A 12,639-nucleotide genomic window follows, 5' to 3' on the forward strand; every position below is an offset into this window, starting at 1 on the left:
TTACATTAATTGATTTTCCTATGTTGAACCATCCTTACTTTCAAGGAATAAATCCCACTTGATCATAATCCTTTTAATGTGCTGCTGAATTTGGTTTGCTAGTATTTTATTGAGGATATTTTTTGCATCAGTGTTCATAAGGAATATTGGTCTATAGTTTTCTTGTAGTGCCTTTGTTTTCTTGTAGTGCCTTTGTTTGGGTTTCATATCACGGTAATGCTGGCCTCATAGAAAGTTAGGGAGGGTTCTTTACAGTTTTTGGGAAGAGTTTGAAAAGGATTGGTGTTCTTTAAATGTTTGGTAAAATTTACCAATGAGGCCATTTTATTTGGAGTTTTTTTTGTTGAGAGGTTTTTGATTATTGATTCAGTCTCTTTACTAGTTGTAGATGTATTTTGATTTTCTATTTCTCCCTGATGCAGACATGGCAAGTTTTGTATTTTTAGGAATTTGTTCATTTCATCTAGGTTGGTCACAGTTTTTCCCCAAAGATTTATTTATTTATTTTAGAGAGAGAGAGAGAGGACACACAAGTTATCACGGGGGGGAGGGTGAAGGGAGAGAGGAAGAGAGAGTCTTAAGGAGACTCTGCACTGAGCCCAGCGTAGTCTCAATCTGACAACGCTGAGATCACAACCTGAGTGGAAACCAAGAGCAAGATGCTAAACCAGCTGTGCCACTCAGGTGCCCCGTCACAATTTTTTTTAAAGTAATCTCTACACTTAACATGGTATTCAGACTCATGACCCTGAGATCCAGGAGTTGCATGCTCTACCAACTGAACCAGCCAGACACCTCAGTCACAATTTTTTTTAAACCAGAAGAAAATTATTTGAAAAATGTAGAGTAAGGGGGCGCCTGGGTGGCACAGCGGTTAAGCGTCTGCCTTCGGCTCAGGGCGTGATCCCGGCATTAGGGGATCGAGCCCCACATCAAGGCTCCTCCACTATGAGCCTGCTTCTTCCTCTCCCACTCCCCCTGCCTGTGTTCCCTCTCTCACTGGCTGTCTCTATCTCTGTCAAATAAGTGAATAAAACCTTTAAAAAAAAAAAAAAGGAAAGAAAAAATTTAGAATATTGAGTCTTAAATGGCTTCCTTTAATAGAACAAATCAGAAGTTGGTTACAGAATGTCAAATGACAAAAGTATCTTTTGTTAAAACCATCACATTTTCAATATATAAATGGGCAAAAGAGTTTTAAGTGGGTTAGTAGACAGTAGAGAAATATTTAAATTTATTGGTTATTAAGAGGTAGAGATGAAAATTTGATACTTATACAGGGAAAAATAGAAAGCATTGATAATACTCAATGCAGGTGATGTTAAGTTGAAATCGGCATGTTTATACATTTAAAATGCCATATAGGGGCGCCTGGGTGGCACAGCGGTTAAGCGTCTGCCTTCGGCTCAGGGCGTGATCCTGGCGTTATGGGATCGAGCCCCACATCAGGCTCCTCTGCTATGAGCCTGCTTCTTCCTCTCCCACTCTCCCTGCTTGTGTTCCCTCTCTCGCTAGCTGTCTCTATCTCTGTCAAATAAATAAATAAAATCTTTAAAAAAAAAAAAAATGCCATATGTATCAATTCTTGGAGCTAATAATTCCGTTTGGGGAAAATAATTCCTTAAGAACAAGACCTGTAAGACGAAAGATGTTCATTTTAGAGTTACTTTATTTAACTAATTTATTAAGCTCATAGGGCATTTTTTCCATGCTAGCATGGAGCCCAGCATGGGGCCTGAAATCACAACTCTGAGATAAAGACCTGAGTTGAGATCAAGAATTGGACACTTAACCAACTGAGCCACCCAGGTGCTCCTAGTGTTACTTTAAATAGCAAGTACATTTGAAACAATTTCTGTCCAAAATTGGATAGTGATAAATTAAATATATATACATTTGATTTGACCATTAAATTAAGATAAGGCAGTATGGAAAATGTCTGTGATGATACATGGATAAAATAAAATGCAAATTCATAGTTATGCTTTGTTTATAATTACAAAAGTTATTCTTGGCATAAAAACGTATATATAAAGCAAACACATGAAATTCAAAACAAGTAATTTTAATTGGTGGAATTCTGGGTGATTGTTCTCTTTGTCTTTTTGTTTTTAATTCTTTTTTTTTTTTTTTTTTTTTTTTAAAGGGGNCAAGGGGGGGAGCAGCAGGCAGAGGGAGAGGGAGAAGCAGGCTCCCTGCTGAGCAGAGAGCCTGCCGTGTGGCTCCATCCCAGGACCCTGGGATCATGACCTGAGCTGAAGGCAGACACTTAACCGACTGAGCCACCCAGGTGCCCCTGTTTTTAATTCTTAATAGTGGTTCTTAGTATTGGTTCGATTAAAAATAATTCAAGATGGTGGTGCCTGGGTGGCTCCATGGTTAGGTGTCTGCCTTTGCTTCAGGTCATGATCCCAGGGCCCTGGGGTCGAGCCCTGTGTCAGGCTCCCTGCTCAGTGGGAAGCCTGCTTCTTCTCTCACACTCCCCCTGCTTGTGCTCCCTCTCTTGCTGTCTTTCTCTCTCTCTGTCAAATAGGTAAATAAAATCTTTAAAAAAAAAAAAATCAGGATCTATGACATAGTCTTCCCAGAAAAAGCATATACAAATCTGATTAATTTCTAGATCTAGCAGTCAATTTATAGGAAATAGAGAGTTAGCGAAATGCATTAAAAAACATCACCACAGGAAGGCAATCAATGAAATCCATTTTGTGGGAAAGTACAGGACAAATGACTCAGTTCTTTCAATAAAATATTTTTGAAGGAGAATTTATATAATAAAAGAGACTTGAGACATTCACTAATCATAGCCTATGGACCTCTTCAATTTCTGCTTCAAGCATAACATTAAAAGGCTAAATAAAATAAAACTTAAAAATATACAATAATAATGCAGCATTAAATGCATAAATTAGAAAGGAAAGATCTAAAGTCAGTCATCTAAGGTTCCACCTTAGGAAACTAGAATGAGTGATGTTGATAATGACAGAGACTAGGCATATGTTGGGGAGGGGTATATGGAATGCCCTATAATGTCTGCTTCATTTTTTTGTGAACCCAAAACTGCTGTAATAAAGGGAGTCTATTAAAAAAAATGTCTATTAAAAATGTTAACATTGTTTCCATATTTGGTATTAAGAAATTATTAATTTCAAGAAATCTTAATTTTAAGATATGGTACTATTATATTAAAATAGTCCCTGTGTTTCAGAGATATATATTGAAATATTTAAAGATGAAACGGTATCTGAGATTTATTTCAAGATTATTAAATGAGGGAGAAGTAGGTGAGGATTTGCATTAATAATTGTTTCATCTGGGCACTGTGCACTTAGGGGTTTTTTATGCTGTTATGTCTATTTTTGTATTATTGAAAATTTTTGTAATAAAAAGTTTTAAAAATGCAGAATGGCCAGAATATGGTTTAAAAAAAAAAAGGGACATGTTTTAATTGCTTGCCTTTTACAAAATAGCACTTTTTAACCTACACATAAAACTTAAAACACAATGTGCGTTATTTAAAAAATAATAACAGGACATAAAAATTAATTTATAGCATGTTAGAGGAAATGGGTCTGTTAACTTCAGACAAGTTTAAGGTTTTATGTCAAATTTGTTTTCTTATATTTCTGGTGTTGTGTCTGTCTGTCTGTCTAACCTGGATTGGAAATTAAATTGCAAGGTTGAATTAGAGACCTTTTGTAGCCCTTCCTCTGGTGTACTCTTAAAATGACTAATAATTTTTCTTGTTTTCAGTTAATAACAGATAAGTTGGAACAGGTGCTTGGATAGAGGCAGAGTTGGAATCAGAACTGCTCTAGCTCTTACTACATTGGTTTTGGTATTTGCTAAAAGCCAGGGTAAAGTACTCTTCTGCACTTAAGAATTTTTACAAGTTGTTATTGTCACTGGTCTTTGTGAATAGCTGGATATTGGTCATTTACAAGCACTTTCCTGTTTTTTGTTCTTGCAAGGCAGTTATTTTTTGTCATAATTATAGTATTTTTTTTGAAGATCTGGGATATCACTTTTTCTGCTTTCTAAATTGAGAAGAATTAAGTGAACATTTGATATTTTGAATTTTCAAGAATTTTCAAGGACTAAGTGTTATTCACACTGTAAGGGGGCATAAATAGGCACACATGGTACTTGAGTATAAAACTTGTTTATAAATTTGGCAATAGGATTTGTTATGTGGAAAGCCATGAGTGGGAAGTTTTGAAAGTAAAGAAAAGGGAAATAAGAAAGGCACCATCGTTCACTCAGTCCCTACTATGTACTACATTTTCCATGTATTATCTCATTTAATCCTCATAAAAGCTTTACAAGGAGACTGTTAACATTTTATTTTTACATATGAGGAAAAAATGAGGCTCGCAGGGTTTAAATTATTCCCATAAAGTCATTTGGCCAGTGAATGATAAAGTTGAATTGAAATCCAGAAATGCCACATTAAAGAAAATTACATGTAAACACACCAATGGTCAGAGATAAACAAATACCTTAAGATCTCTCTTATATGTGGAATCTAAAAATAAAACAAAAAACCAAACCCCCCCAAGCCCTAGGCTCATAGATAGAGGTAGGGAGATAGTAAGGGTAGGGGTAAAGTGGCAAAATGGGTGAAGAGAGTCAAAAGGTATTGACTTCCAGTTATAAAATAAGTCATGGGGATGTAATGCACAGCATAGCAACTATAGTTAATAATACTGTATTGCAAGTTTAAAATTTGCTAAGAGATTGAATCTTAAAAGTTGTCGTAAGAAAAATTCTGTAACTATGTATGATGGCATATGTTAACTAGACTTTATAGTGGTGATCATTTTGCAATATATACAAATACTGAGTCGTTTGTTATGTTGTACACCTGAAATTAATATAATGTTTGTCAGCTATATTTCAATTTAAAAAAAAATTTAACTCTACATTACAAAGAATAAACCTTAATATATGTAAACAACAAAATGAGCTGACCTCAGTAAAAAAGCCAAAAACACACAAATGGAAGATTTTAACCAGTACTTAGCTGGAACATTGAATAGCATATGTATTATAAATCGTCATAAATTGTCTCTACAAAGACAGCTGTATCTATGATATAACCCTTCCCAGATAAATCCACATTAATGTTTGTTTCTCCGCTCATATATTCATGTGTGCAATAACTTTAGTTATCAAGGAAGCAATAAACATTTGTTAAGTACCTATCTTATTTCAGGCATTGTGATATCAGTATGAAAATACTTTAGTTCTTCATGAAGTTTACACCCTAGCTTGGGAAAATGGAGAATAAGTTAAATAAATGTAATAGATTGTAGTAGATTGTGTTAGTTGTGATAATAAAAGTGTATGGGTGATATTTTGGTAGTGTAGTAAGTTTGTATGTGTAAATATGTAATTCTCTATTTCTAGACATGACTTTTTGACTCTCTAGCTCAGAGAACTGGGGAAGGTTAGATGAGAACTTAGATAATGTTTGCAGTGTGAGGTGGGATGTTTTTGTCACAGCGACTGGGGTTGCTACTGGCGGTTAGTAATCTGGGACTTGGGCTGCTAAACGTCCTGTGTTAAGCAGAAGAGTGCTGTGCAGTGAAGAATTGGCTGTCCCAAATGCCAAGAATGCCCTTGTTGAGAAACTCTGACTAACCTGATTCATGATAAACAACTTCATCTTGCTCTTGTCAGGCAACTTTAGTATTATCCAGTAATTTTAAATCCCAAGATTATTAACCTATTCTCAGTTGGTTCAGATCTCTTAGATTCTGCCTATCTGTACCATGGTTCTAATTCTGATGAACTGAGGAGATTATTACATGATAGTCTTTGTCTTTTTGAGAATGAGAGCCAGCATTTCCGGGGCAATCTTCTATTTTATGTTGTGGTACACCATCTGTGTCAGTCAGAGGCACTGTCCTGTGGTGGTTTTGTCGTGTCTGTTACATTTGATCCCATGTAGTTCTCTGGCATGGGTGATCCCACAGAAATGTATCCCTTAGCCTGACTCCCATTTTCTTGCCATTGTAGGTAGTTTCTTGGCAAGTCATCCACTTTTCTAACTTTTGTGCTCTAATTTCCTTGGAGTCATAAAAGATCCCCCTCCATACTATTGTTAGGCTCATGGCAATATTGGGAGGGATAGGTAGGTTTAGGTCCTTTTGTTTAACTGCATAATGCTGCCTCCTAGCTTGTTTACAAAAGGATATCTTTGTGGGGTTTTTCTTGTTTTTTTTTTTGTTTTTTGTTTTTCATTCTTTCTTGAGCATTTTTTTACCCAAAGCAAGTCGTTTACTTCGAAAATTCCCAACTGTATTAGTTTGCTAGGACTGTCGTAATAAAGTAACACTACGGGCACCTGGGTGGCTCGGTCAGTTGGGCTTCCGTCTCTTGATTTCAGCGCAGGTCATGATGGCAGGGTGGTGAGATCGAGCACCAAGTCAGGCTCCAAACTCAGCACAGAGTTTGCTTGTCGCTCTCCCTCTGCTCCTTCCCCCACTTGCACTCGCTCTCTCAAATAAATAAATAAAAATCTTCAAAATAAAGTACCACCAACTGGTGGCTTAAACAGAAATTTATTGTGTCACAATTCCAGAGGTTAGAGGTCAGAGATTGAGGTGGTGACAGGGTTGGTTCCTTCTAGGGGTTGTGAGGGAAGGATCTAGTCTGTGTCTTTCTCCTTGGCTTATAGGTGGCCATTTTTATGTTCACATTGTATTCTCTGCATATTGTGTCCATATTTCCCCTTTTATAAGGTCACCAGTTATATTGGATTAGGAGCCTACCTTAATGACCTCATTTTAACTTGATTACCTCTGTAAACCTCTTTCCAAATGAGTCACATTCTGGGTTAAGACTTCAATATATGTATTTAGGGGAGAGATGATTTAACACCCAACTAATATTCCTTTTAATTCTGTTTTCCTCTTAGAATACGGAAAAGGTTCTACTCAAAATAAAATTAAAATATCCCAGTCCAACACCAAAAAAAATAATATAAAGTAAAAAGAGGGGGGAAAACCCTATTTCTGTCCAATTCTTATCCTCCAACTTGATTATTTTACTTTTCTTTTTCATGTGAGTAACTACATATAGAACTATCTCATTCTTTTTACAGGCTAACAGCATTCCATTTAATGGTTATACTGTGGTTTAATTAACCATTTCTGTACTGATGAACATTTTTGTTGTTCACAACCTTTGACTATTACGAACTGTACAGAACTAATTCTTGTATACATCTCATCACACATTTGGATTTTTTTTTTTTTTTGTATGATAAATCTTTCAAATTGCATGTGCTGGGGTGCCTGTGTGGTTCAATCGGTTAAGCGTTTGACTCTTGATTTTGACTCAGGTTATGATCTTGGGGACATGAGATCGAGCCCTGCACTGCGCTCCATGCTGGGTGTTGAGGCTGCTTGAGATTCTCTCCCTTTGCCCCTCCCCCCTCTAAAAAAATGAAAATAAAAAATAAAATTTTTAAAAATTGCATGTGCTAAATCAAAGGGAATGAACATTTAAAATTTTGGAAGATATTGCTAAATTAATCTACCAGCTTATACTACCACCAGGAGGATATGAGAGAAAGTTTCTCTTTTCTCTATACCCTCACCACCATTGGATAATATCAGTTTTTTAAAAAATCTTTGTACAATAGAAAAAGAGTATCTCGTTCTTTTAATTTTTATTTTGTCACAAGTGATACATAGTGCATCTTTAGTCATTTTATTTATTTTTCTGTAGATTTAGCTGTGTGAGTTCTTGCTTATCTTCTTTAGAGGTATTTGTATTTTTCTTATTAGTTCACTGAAGCTTCCTGTATGTTAGGGATCTTAGCCCTTTGATCATTATATATAACACAGATATTTTATGTAGTCTATTTTATTCTTTTTGATGTTACTGTAAATGGAATGTTTTGTAATTTCCTTTTCAGATTGTTCATTTTTAGTGTATAGAAATGCAACTGATATTTGTGTGTTGACTTTGTATCCTGCAACTTCACTGAATTCATTTATAAGTCTTAGTAGTTTTTTTATGTGGAATATTTAGGGTTTTCTTTATATAAGTTCATATCATCCTCAAACAGAGATAATTTTACTTCTTTCCAATTTGGATGCCTTTTACTACTTTTTCTTGCCTAATTACTTTGGCTGGAAATTCCAATACCAATGTTGAGTAGAGGAGGTGAAAGCAGGCATCCTTGCCTCATTTATGAACTTAGAGGAAAAGCTTTTAGTTTTTCACCATTGAGTATGGTAATTGCTATGGATATTTTGTATATATAGCTTTTATAATGTTCTGGTAGTTCCCTTCTGTTTCTAGTTTTTTGGCTGTTTTTATTATGAAAGGGTGTTGCATTTGTCAAATGCTTTTTCTGCTTTGAGATGATTATGTGGGTTTTTTTCTTTCATTCTGTTAATGTATATTATATTAATTGAGTTCTGTATGTTGAATAACCCCAGATTCATTCTTTTTTCTCTACACTTGTAGCCATGCAGGTGTGATCATATCTTTCTTTTTGATTAAAATATTTAAGTGATTTCCCATTGCTCTGTTAAAAAAAAACACAAAATTATTAATACAACCTATAGAACCTTTGCCTGGTTTGCCATCTTTTTTTAATTGAAGTATAGTTTATATACAGTGTTATATTTCCATTTGTACAACATAATGATTGAACAATTCTATATATTACACTTAATGACTGTATCCCCTACGCTCTACTTTTCATCTCTGTGACTTATTTTATAACTAGAAGTTTGTACCTCTTAATCCCCTTTATCTATTTCACCCATCCCCCCACTCACCTCCCCTCTGGCAACCACCAGTTCTCTGTATTTGAGTCTATTTTTTTGTTTTTCTCTTTGTTTCTTTGTTCATTTGTTTTGTTTTTTAGGTTCCACAGATGAGTGAAATTGTATGATATTTGTCTTGTCTGGCCTCATCTTATTCTATGTCTTCCTTAACCCAAGGGCCTTTAGCCACATTAACTATTTTTAGTTCTTTAATGGAGCCATGTTTTCTTCCCCTAATGGGACCTGTGCACTCACTGTTTCCTCTGCTTATTATTGTCTCTCTCCTTGTTACCATTTTATCCATGAAAACTTTTACCTCAGATTTTCTCTCTCTCATTTCCTAAATAAAACCTTCTTTGACCCTGCCAGTTGAGGTAAGGCCTAGATTACATCTTATTTTATCATGTACTTCTTTTGAAGCAAGTAATTTTATATTCAATTGTGTGATTATTTAATTTCAGATTCTAACCTCTGTAGACTATGAATTTCATGAAAGCAAAGGTCGTATCTATTTTGTTCACTGCTACATCTAGTAGGGTAGCCTGCTGCCCAGCACATAGTTGGGGCTCAAATATTTGGAGCATAAATGAGTGAGTGATGGCTTCTTGGTTTTATGTCTTGATTAGAAAGGTTATTGAAAGATTTCAAGATTTACATGATTAGATTCACTGTTTAGAAAGTTCTGTCGTTTATTTTTTGTGTGAAAGATAAATTAGAAAGACATATCTGAAGATTAGGAGGACAGATAATTGATTATGATTATCTTCTTGGCCTCAGATAATAGAAGCCTAAATAAAGGCAGCAGCATTAATGATGGAGAGGGAGAGATGGTATTTTGGGAGAACCATTTAAGAGGGAGAACCAACAGGACTTAGCAACTGACTAGATGTAGTCATGATGTGGGAGAAAGAAAAGTCAAGTCTCAAATTAAAATGAAATGCCATATATGAGTTAGGATGAGGCAGTATTACATAGTGGTTAAGAACAGAGCCTTTGGGGGTGCCTGGGTGGCACAGCGGTTAAGCGTCTGCCTTCAGCTCAGGGCGTGATCCCGGCGTTATGGTATCGAGCCCCACATCAGGCTCCTCCACTATGAGCCTGCTTCTTCCTCTCCCACTCCCCCTGCTTGTGTTCCCTCTCTCACTGGTTGTCTCTATCTCTGTCAAATAAATAAAATCTTTAAAAAAAAAAAAAAGAGCAGAGCCTTTGGAGAGTTATTACGTAACCTAGCTGTATAGCTAAATGATTTTACTTAACATTTGTTTATTTAACTCTGTTAATTGTAAATGAGTGCCTTCATCAAGGTTAAATGAGATAGTATATGTAAAAAGCTTGTATTCATAGTTTGCTGTGAGCTTGGACAAGCCATTTAACCATCCAAACTCAGTTTCTTCTGAGAGAAAAAAGGATAATCTATTTCCTGTTCCCCCTGCGTTACAGGAAGTTACTTTGAGAATATAAAGCCTCTGAAGACTGTAAATTGCTAATTGTGGTAGCTGGATAGATTAATTATACCTAGTAGGAAAGGAGATGATCTCTCTTTGTCTTTATATGACCTCATCGTCTTTGTCAGATAGATACTTCTTGACCATAAAGATTGCATTAGTAGAATTTACCATACTGGCAACAGCCTTCTGCCTGAATAGGGCTGTCTGTGGTAAGTGACTAAATGACTTCTCAAGAAAATAAATCTTAACACGGAGCTAAGGAGGTTCTTATTGCCTGATGTGGAAGGGAGAAGAAAGTAAGATTATCAGGAACCAACCCTGGAAAAGTGGAAATAAGGTGCTGGAAATTGGCCTGGTGAATTTTTGGTTGCCTGTTCTGATTTTCTATAGCTGGGCCTGTGCTTATTTTTAGGATTGAGTTGTATACTTTGATCTTTCCTGGCTTTCATAATAAACCACTGAAAATGATTATTATGATTATTATTCCACACATAAGATGAGTAAAAACCAGAAGTTAAAACCTGGAATTCTCAATGCTTGCTTATTTCACCTTACTATATTGCCTTTCCAAACAGATGTAACTATCTTTAAATGCCCATGTTATGTGATATCATGTATAGGAATTTCGCCTAAAGGCAGCTCTTTTTTTCCCCCCTGCTGTGTATTTGTTATGTGATCTTGGCTAAGATTTTTATTTTCAGCCAACACTTTGACTTTCCTTATTGCTGACAGACTTGTCATCTCACTCTTGCTTCTGAATTGGGTCTTGTGCCCAGCTTCCTCAGTTGCATTTTCCTTTGAAATTTTCAGTGTTGTAGTAATATGGTTTCCTGTCAGTCAGTGTTGGTCAGTATTGGTTTGCTCCCTTTGTACTGTGATTCTAAATAAATTTAGTATGTTCTTTTTCCAACAGGTTTTCTGTGCTTCCTGCTGTAGCCTGAAATGTAAACTGTTATACATGGATAGAAAGGAAGCTAGAGTATGTGTAATCTGCCATTCAGTGCTAATGAATGGTAAGTATTAAAACAGTTTGAATTCACAGTTACGGAGACAAAGCAAGAGAATTCCTATGAAAAGGCAACTGTTTTTTCCTGCCTTTCTCTATAAGTTGCTCACCTTCTCAAAAAGGTACAACTTTAACTAAAAATACTGAGCTAAATTTCCATGTTTTGAAAATATTGTAGAATTTCAAAATTCCTGTGCCTAACTTAATAAATGAATGCTAACATCAGGTAAGTTTTGCAGGAAGAATGGAGGTTCACATGGAAATCTGGTGTTGTGTGGCTTTATCCTGTGAAATGACTGAAGTAGGATGGGGGTGGGAGGCTATTGACTACTCAGGTGATGAAATATTAAAATTGGGCTGAGGTTTTCCTTTTAAGGGAAGCTATCTCTAGGGAATACCTTAATAACTTAAAATATATTCCTATTAACACCTTGTTTCATTTATCTTGTTAAAAATAAATATTTTAGCATCTAAGATCTAATAGAGGAGTGCATTTTCCTATCCATTATCTCTTTAGTACTACTTAGATTTGTTATAAGGATATTTGTTTTTAATTTAGTTATGTGGTAAGAGAATATGGTCAGGAGAAGGTAAATATATCTTATCCAGTATTCATCTTTTTTGGGACTGGAAATGAATCCAAGGGAATTTTAGTTAAAAATTTTAAAACAGGAATTTATTAAAGAGATACAACAAAATTGTCCAGGCTGTAGTATTTTCTCTTTGAGTACATCTTTGCACAGATGCCAGAAGAATTACTAATAAAATGTTCAACTTGGACACCACTGCTGCCTGTGCCAGGGTCGTGTGCATCCTGGAGGCCGGAACCTATCTGCTTAAGACCCCTCCTGCTCTGTCTGTCTGCGTTGCTCATAGTGATGTTTTCCTGTTGCTGGCTTACTAACCTACTGCATGTCAGTTAAACTGGTCTGTTCTGATCTCCTGTGATCCACCCAATTTCCTCCCATTTCTGAATTCTTACAATTTTGATCAAATATTAATTCATTCTCTCTACTCTTAAGGATCAATTTTTAGATGGTAGTTATTTCGCTCATTTGCTCAACTGATGATTTTTTATTCTGCTTTCATTTTCGGACATATATCCACAGAAAAGAGCATGATACTTAATTACAGTACCCTGTACCTCTTTTATTTGATGAGGTCTTTCAAGTTGATAGCTTCCTTTTTTTTTTTTTTTTTAACTTGGCATAGCTAAAGATGAAGGAAATGGCAGAGGATTCATATGGAATACTTATTTTTATTAAGCCAAGGATTCCCCTTGCCAGGGAATCCTGAAGTAATCTACTTTTTCTGGTTTTTCCAGTGTTTTTCCTCTCGCATGGCTTAGCGAAGTCTTTCTCTGAATATTTAATTTGATGTTTTTCAGTGTTCCCTA

The 12,639-nt window shown here is 35.6% G+C and overlaps 1 protein-coding gene across 3 annotated transcripts in view; it reads left to right on the plus strand.

The window, feature by feature from the left end:
• Positions 1–12,639, plus strand: part of ZFYVE9 (zinc finger FYVE-type containing 9) — a 176,386-nt gene that overhangs the window by 94,064 nt on the left and 69,683 nt on the right. For all 3 annotated transcript variants that reach the window (XM_034652679.1, XM_034652673.1, XM_034652666.1), the window contains exon 5: positions 11,151–11,250. In XM_034652679.1, the coding sequence (XP_034508570.1) occupies positions 11,151–11,250 (100 nt within the window). The remainder of the gene's footprint in view (positions 1–11,150; positions 11,251–12,639) is intronic.

The sequence above is a fragment of the Ailuropoda melanoleuca genome, chromosome 2, assembly GCF_002007445.2.
Source record: "Ailuropoda melanoleuca isolate Jingjing chromosome 2, ASM200744v2, whole genome shotgun sequence".
Classification (NCBI taxonomy): Eukaryota; Metazoa; Chordata; class Mammalia; order Carnivora; family Ursidae; genus Ailuropoda; species Ailuropoda melanoleuca.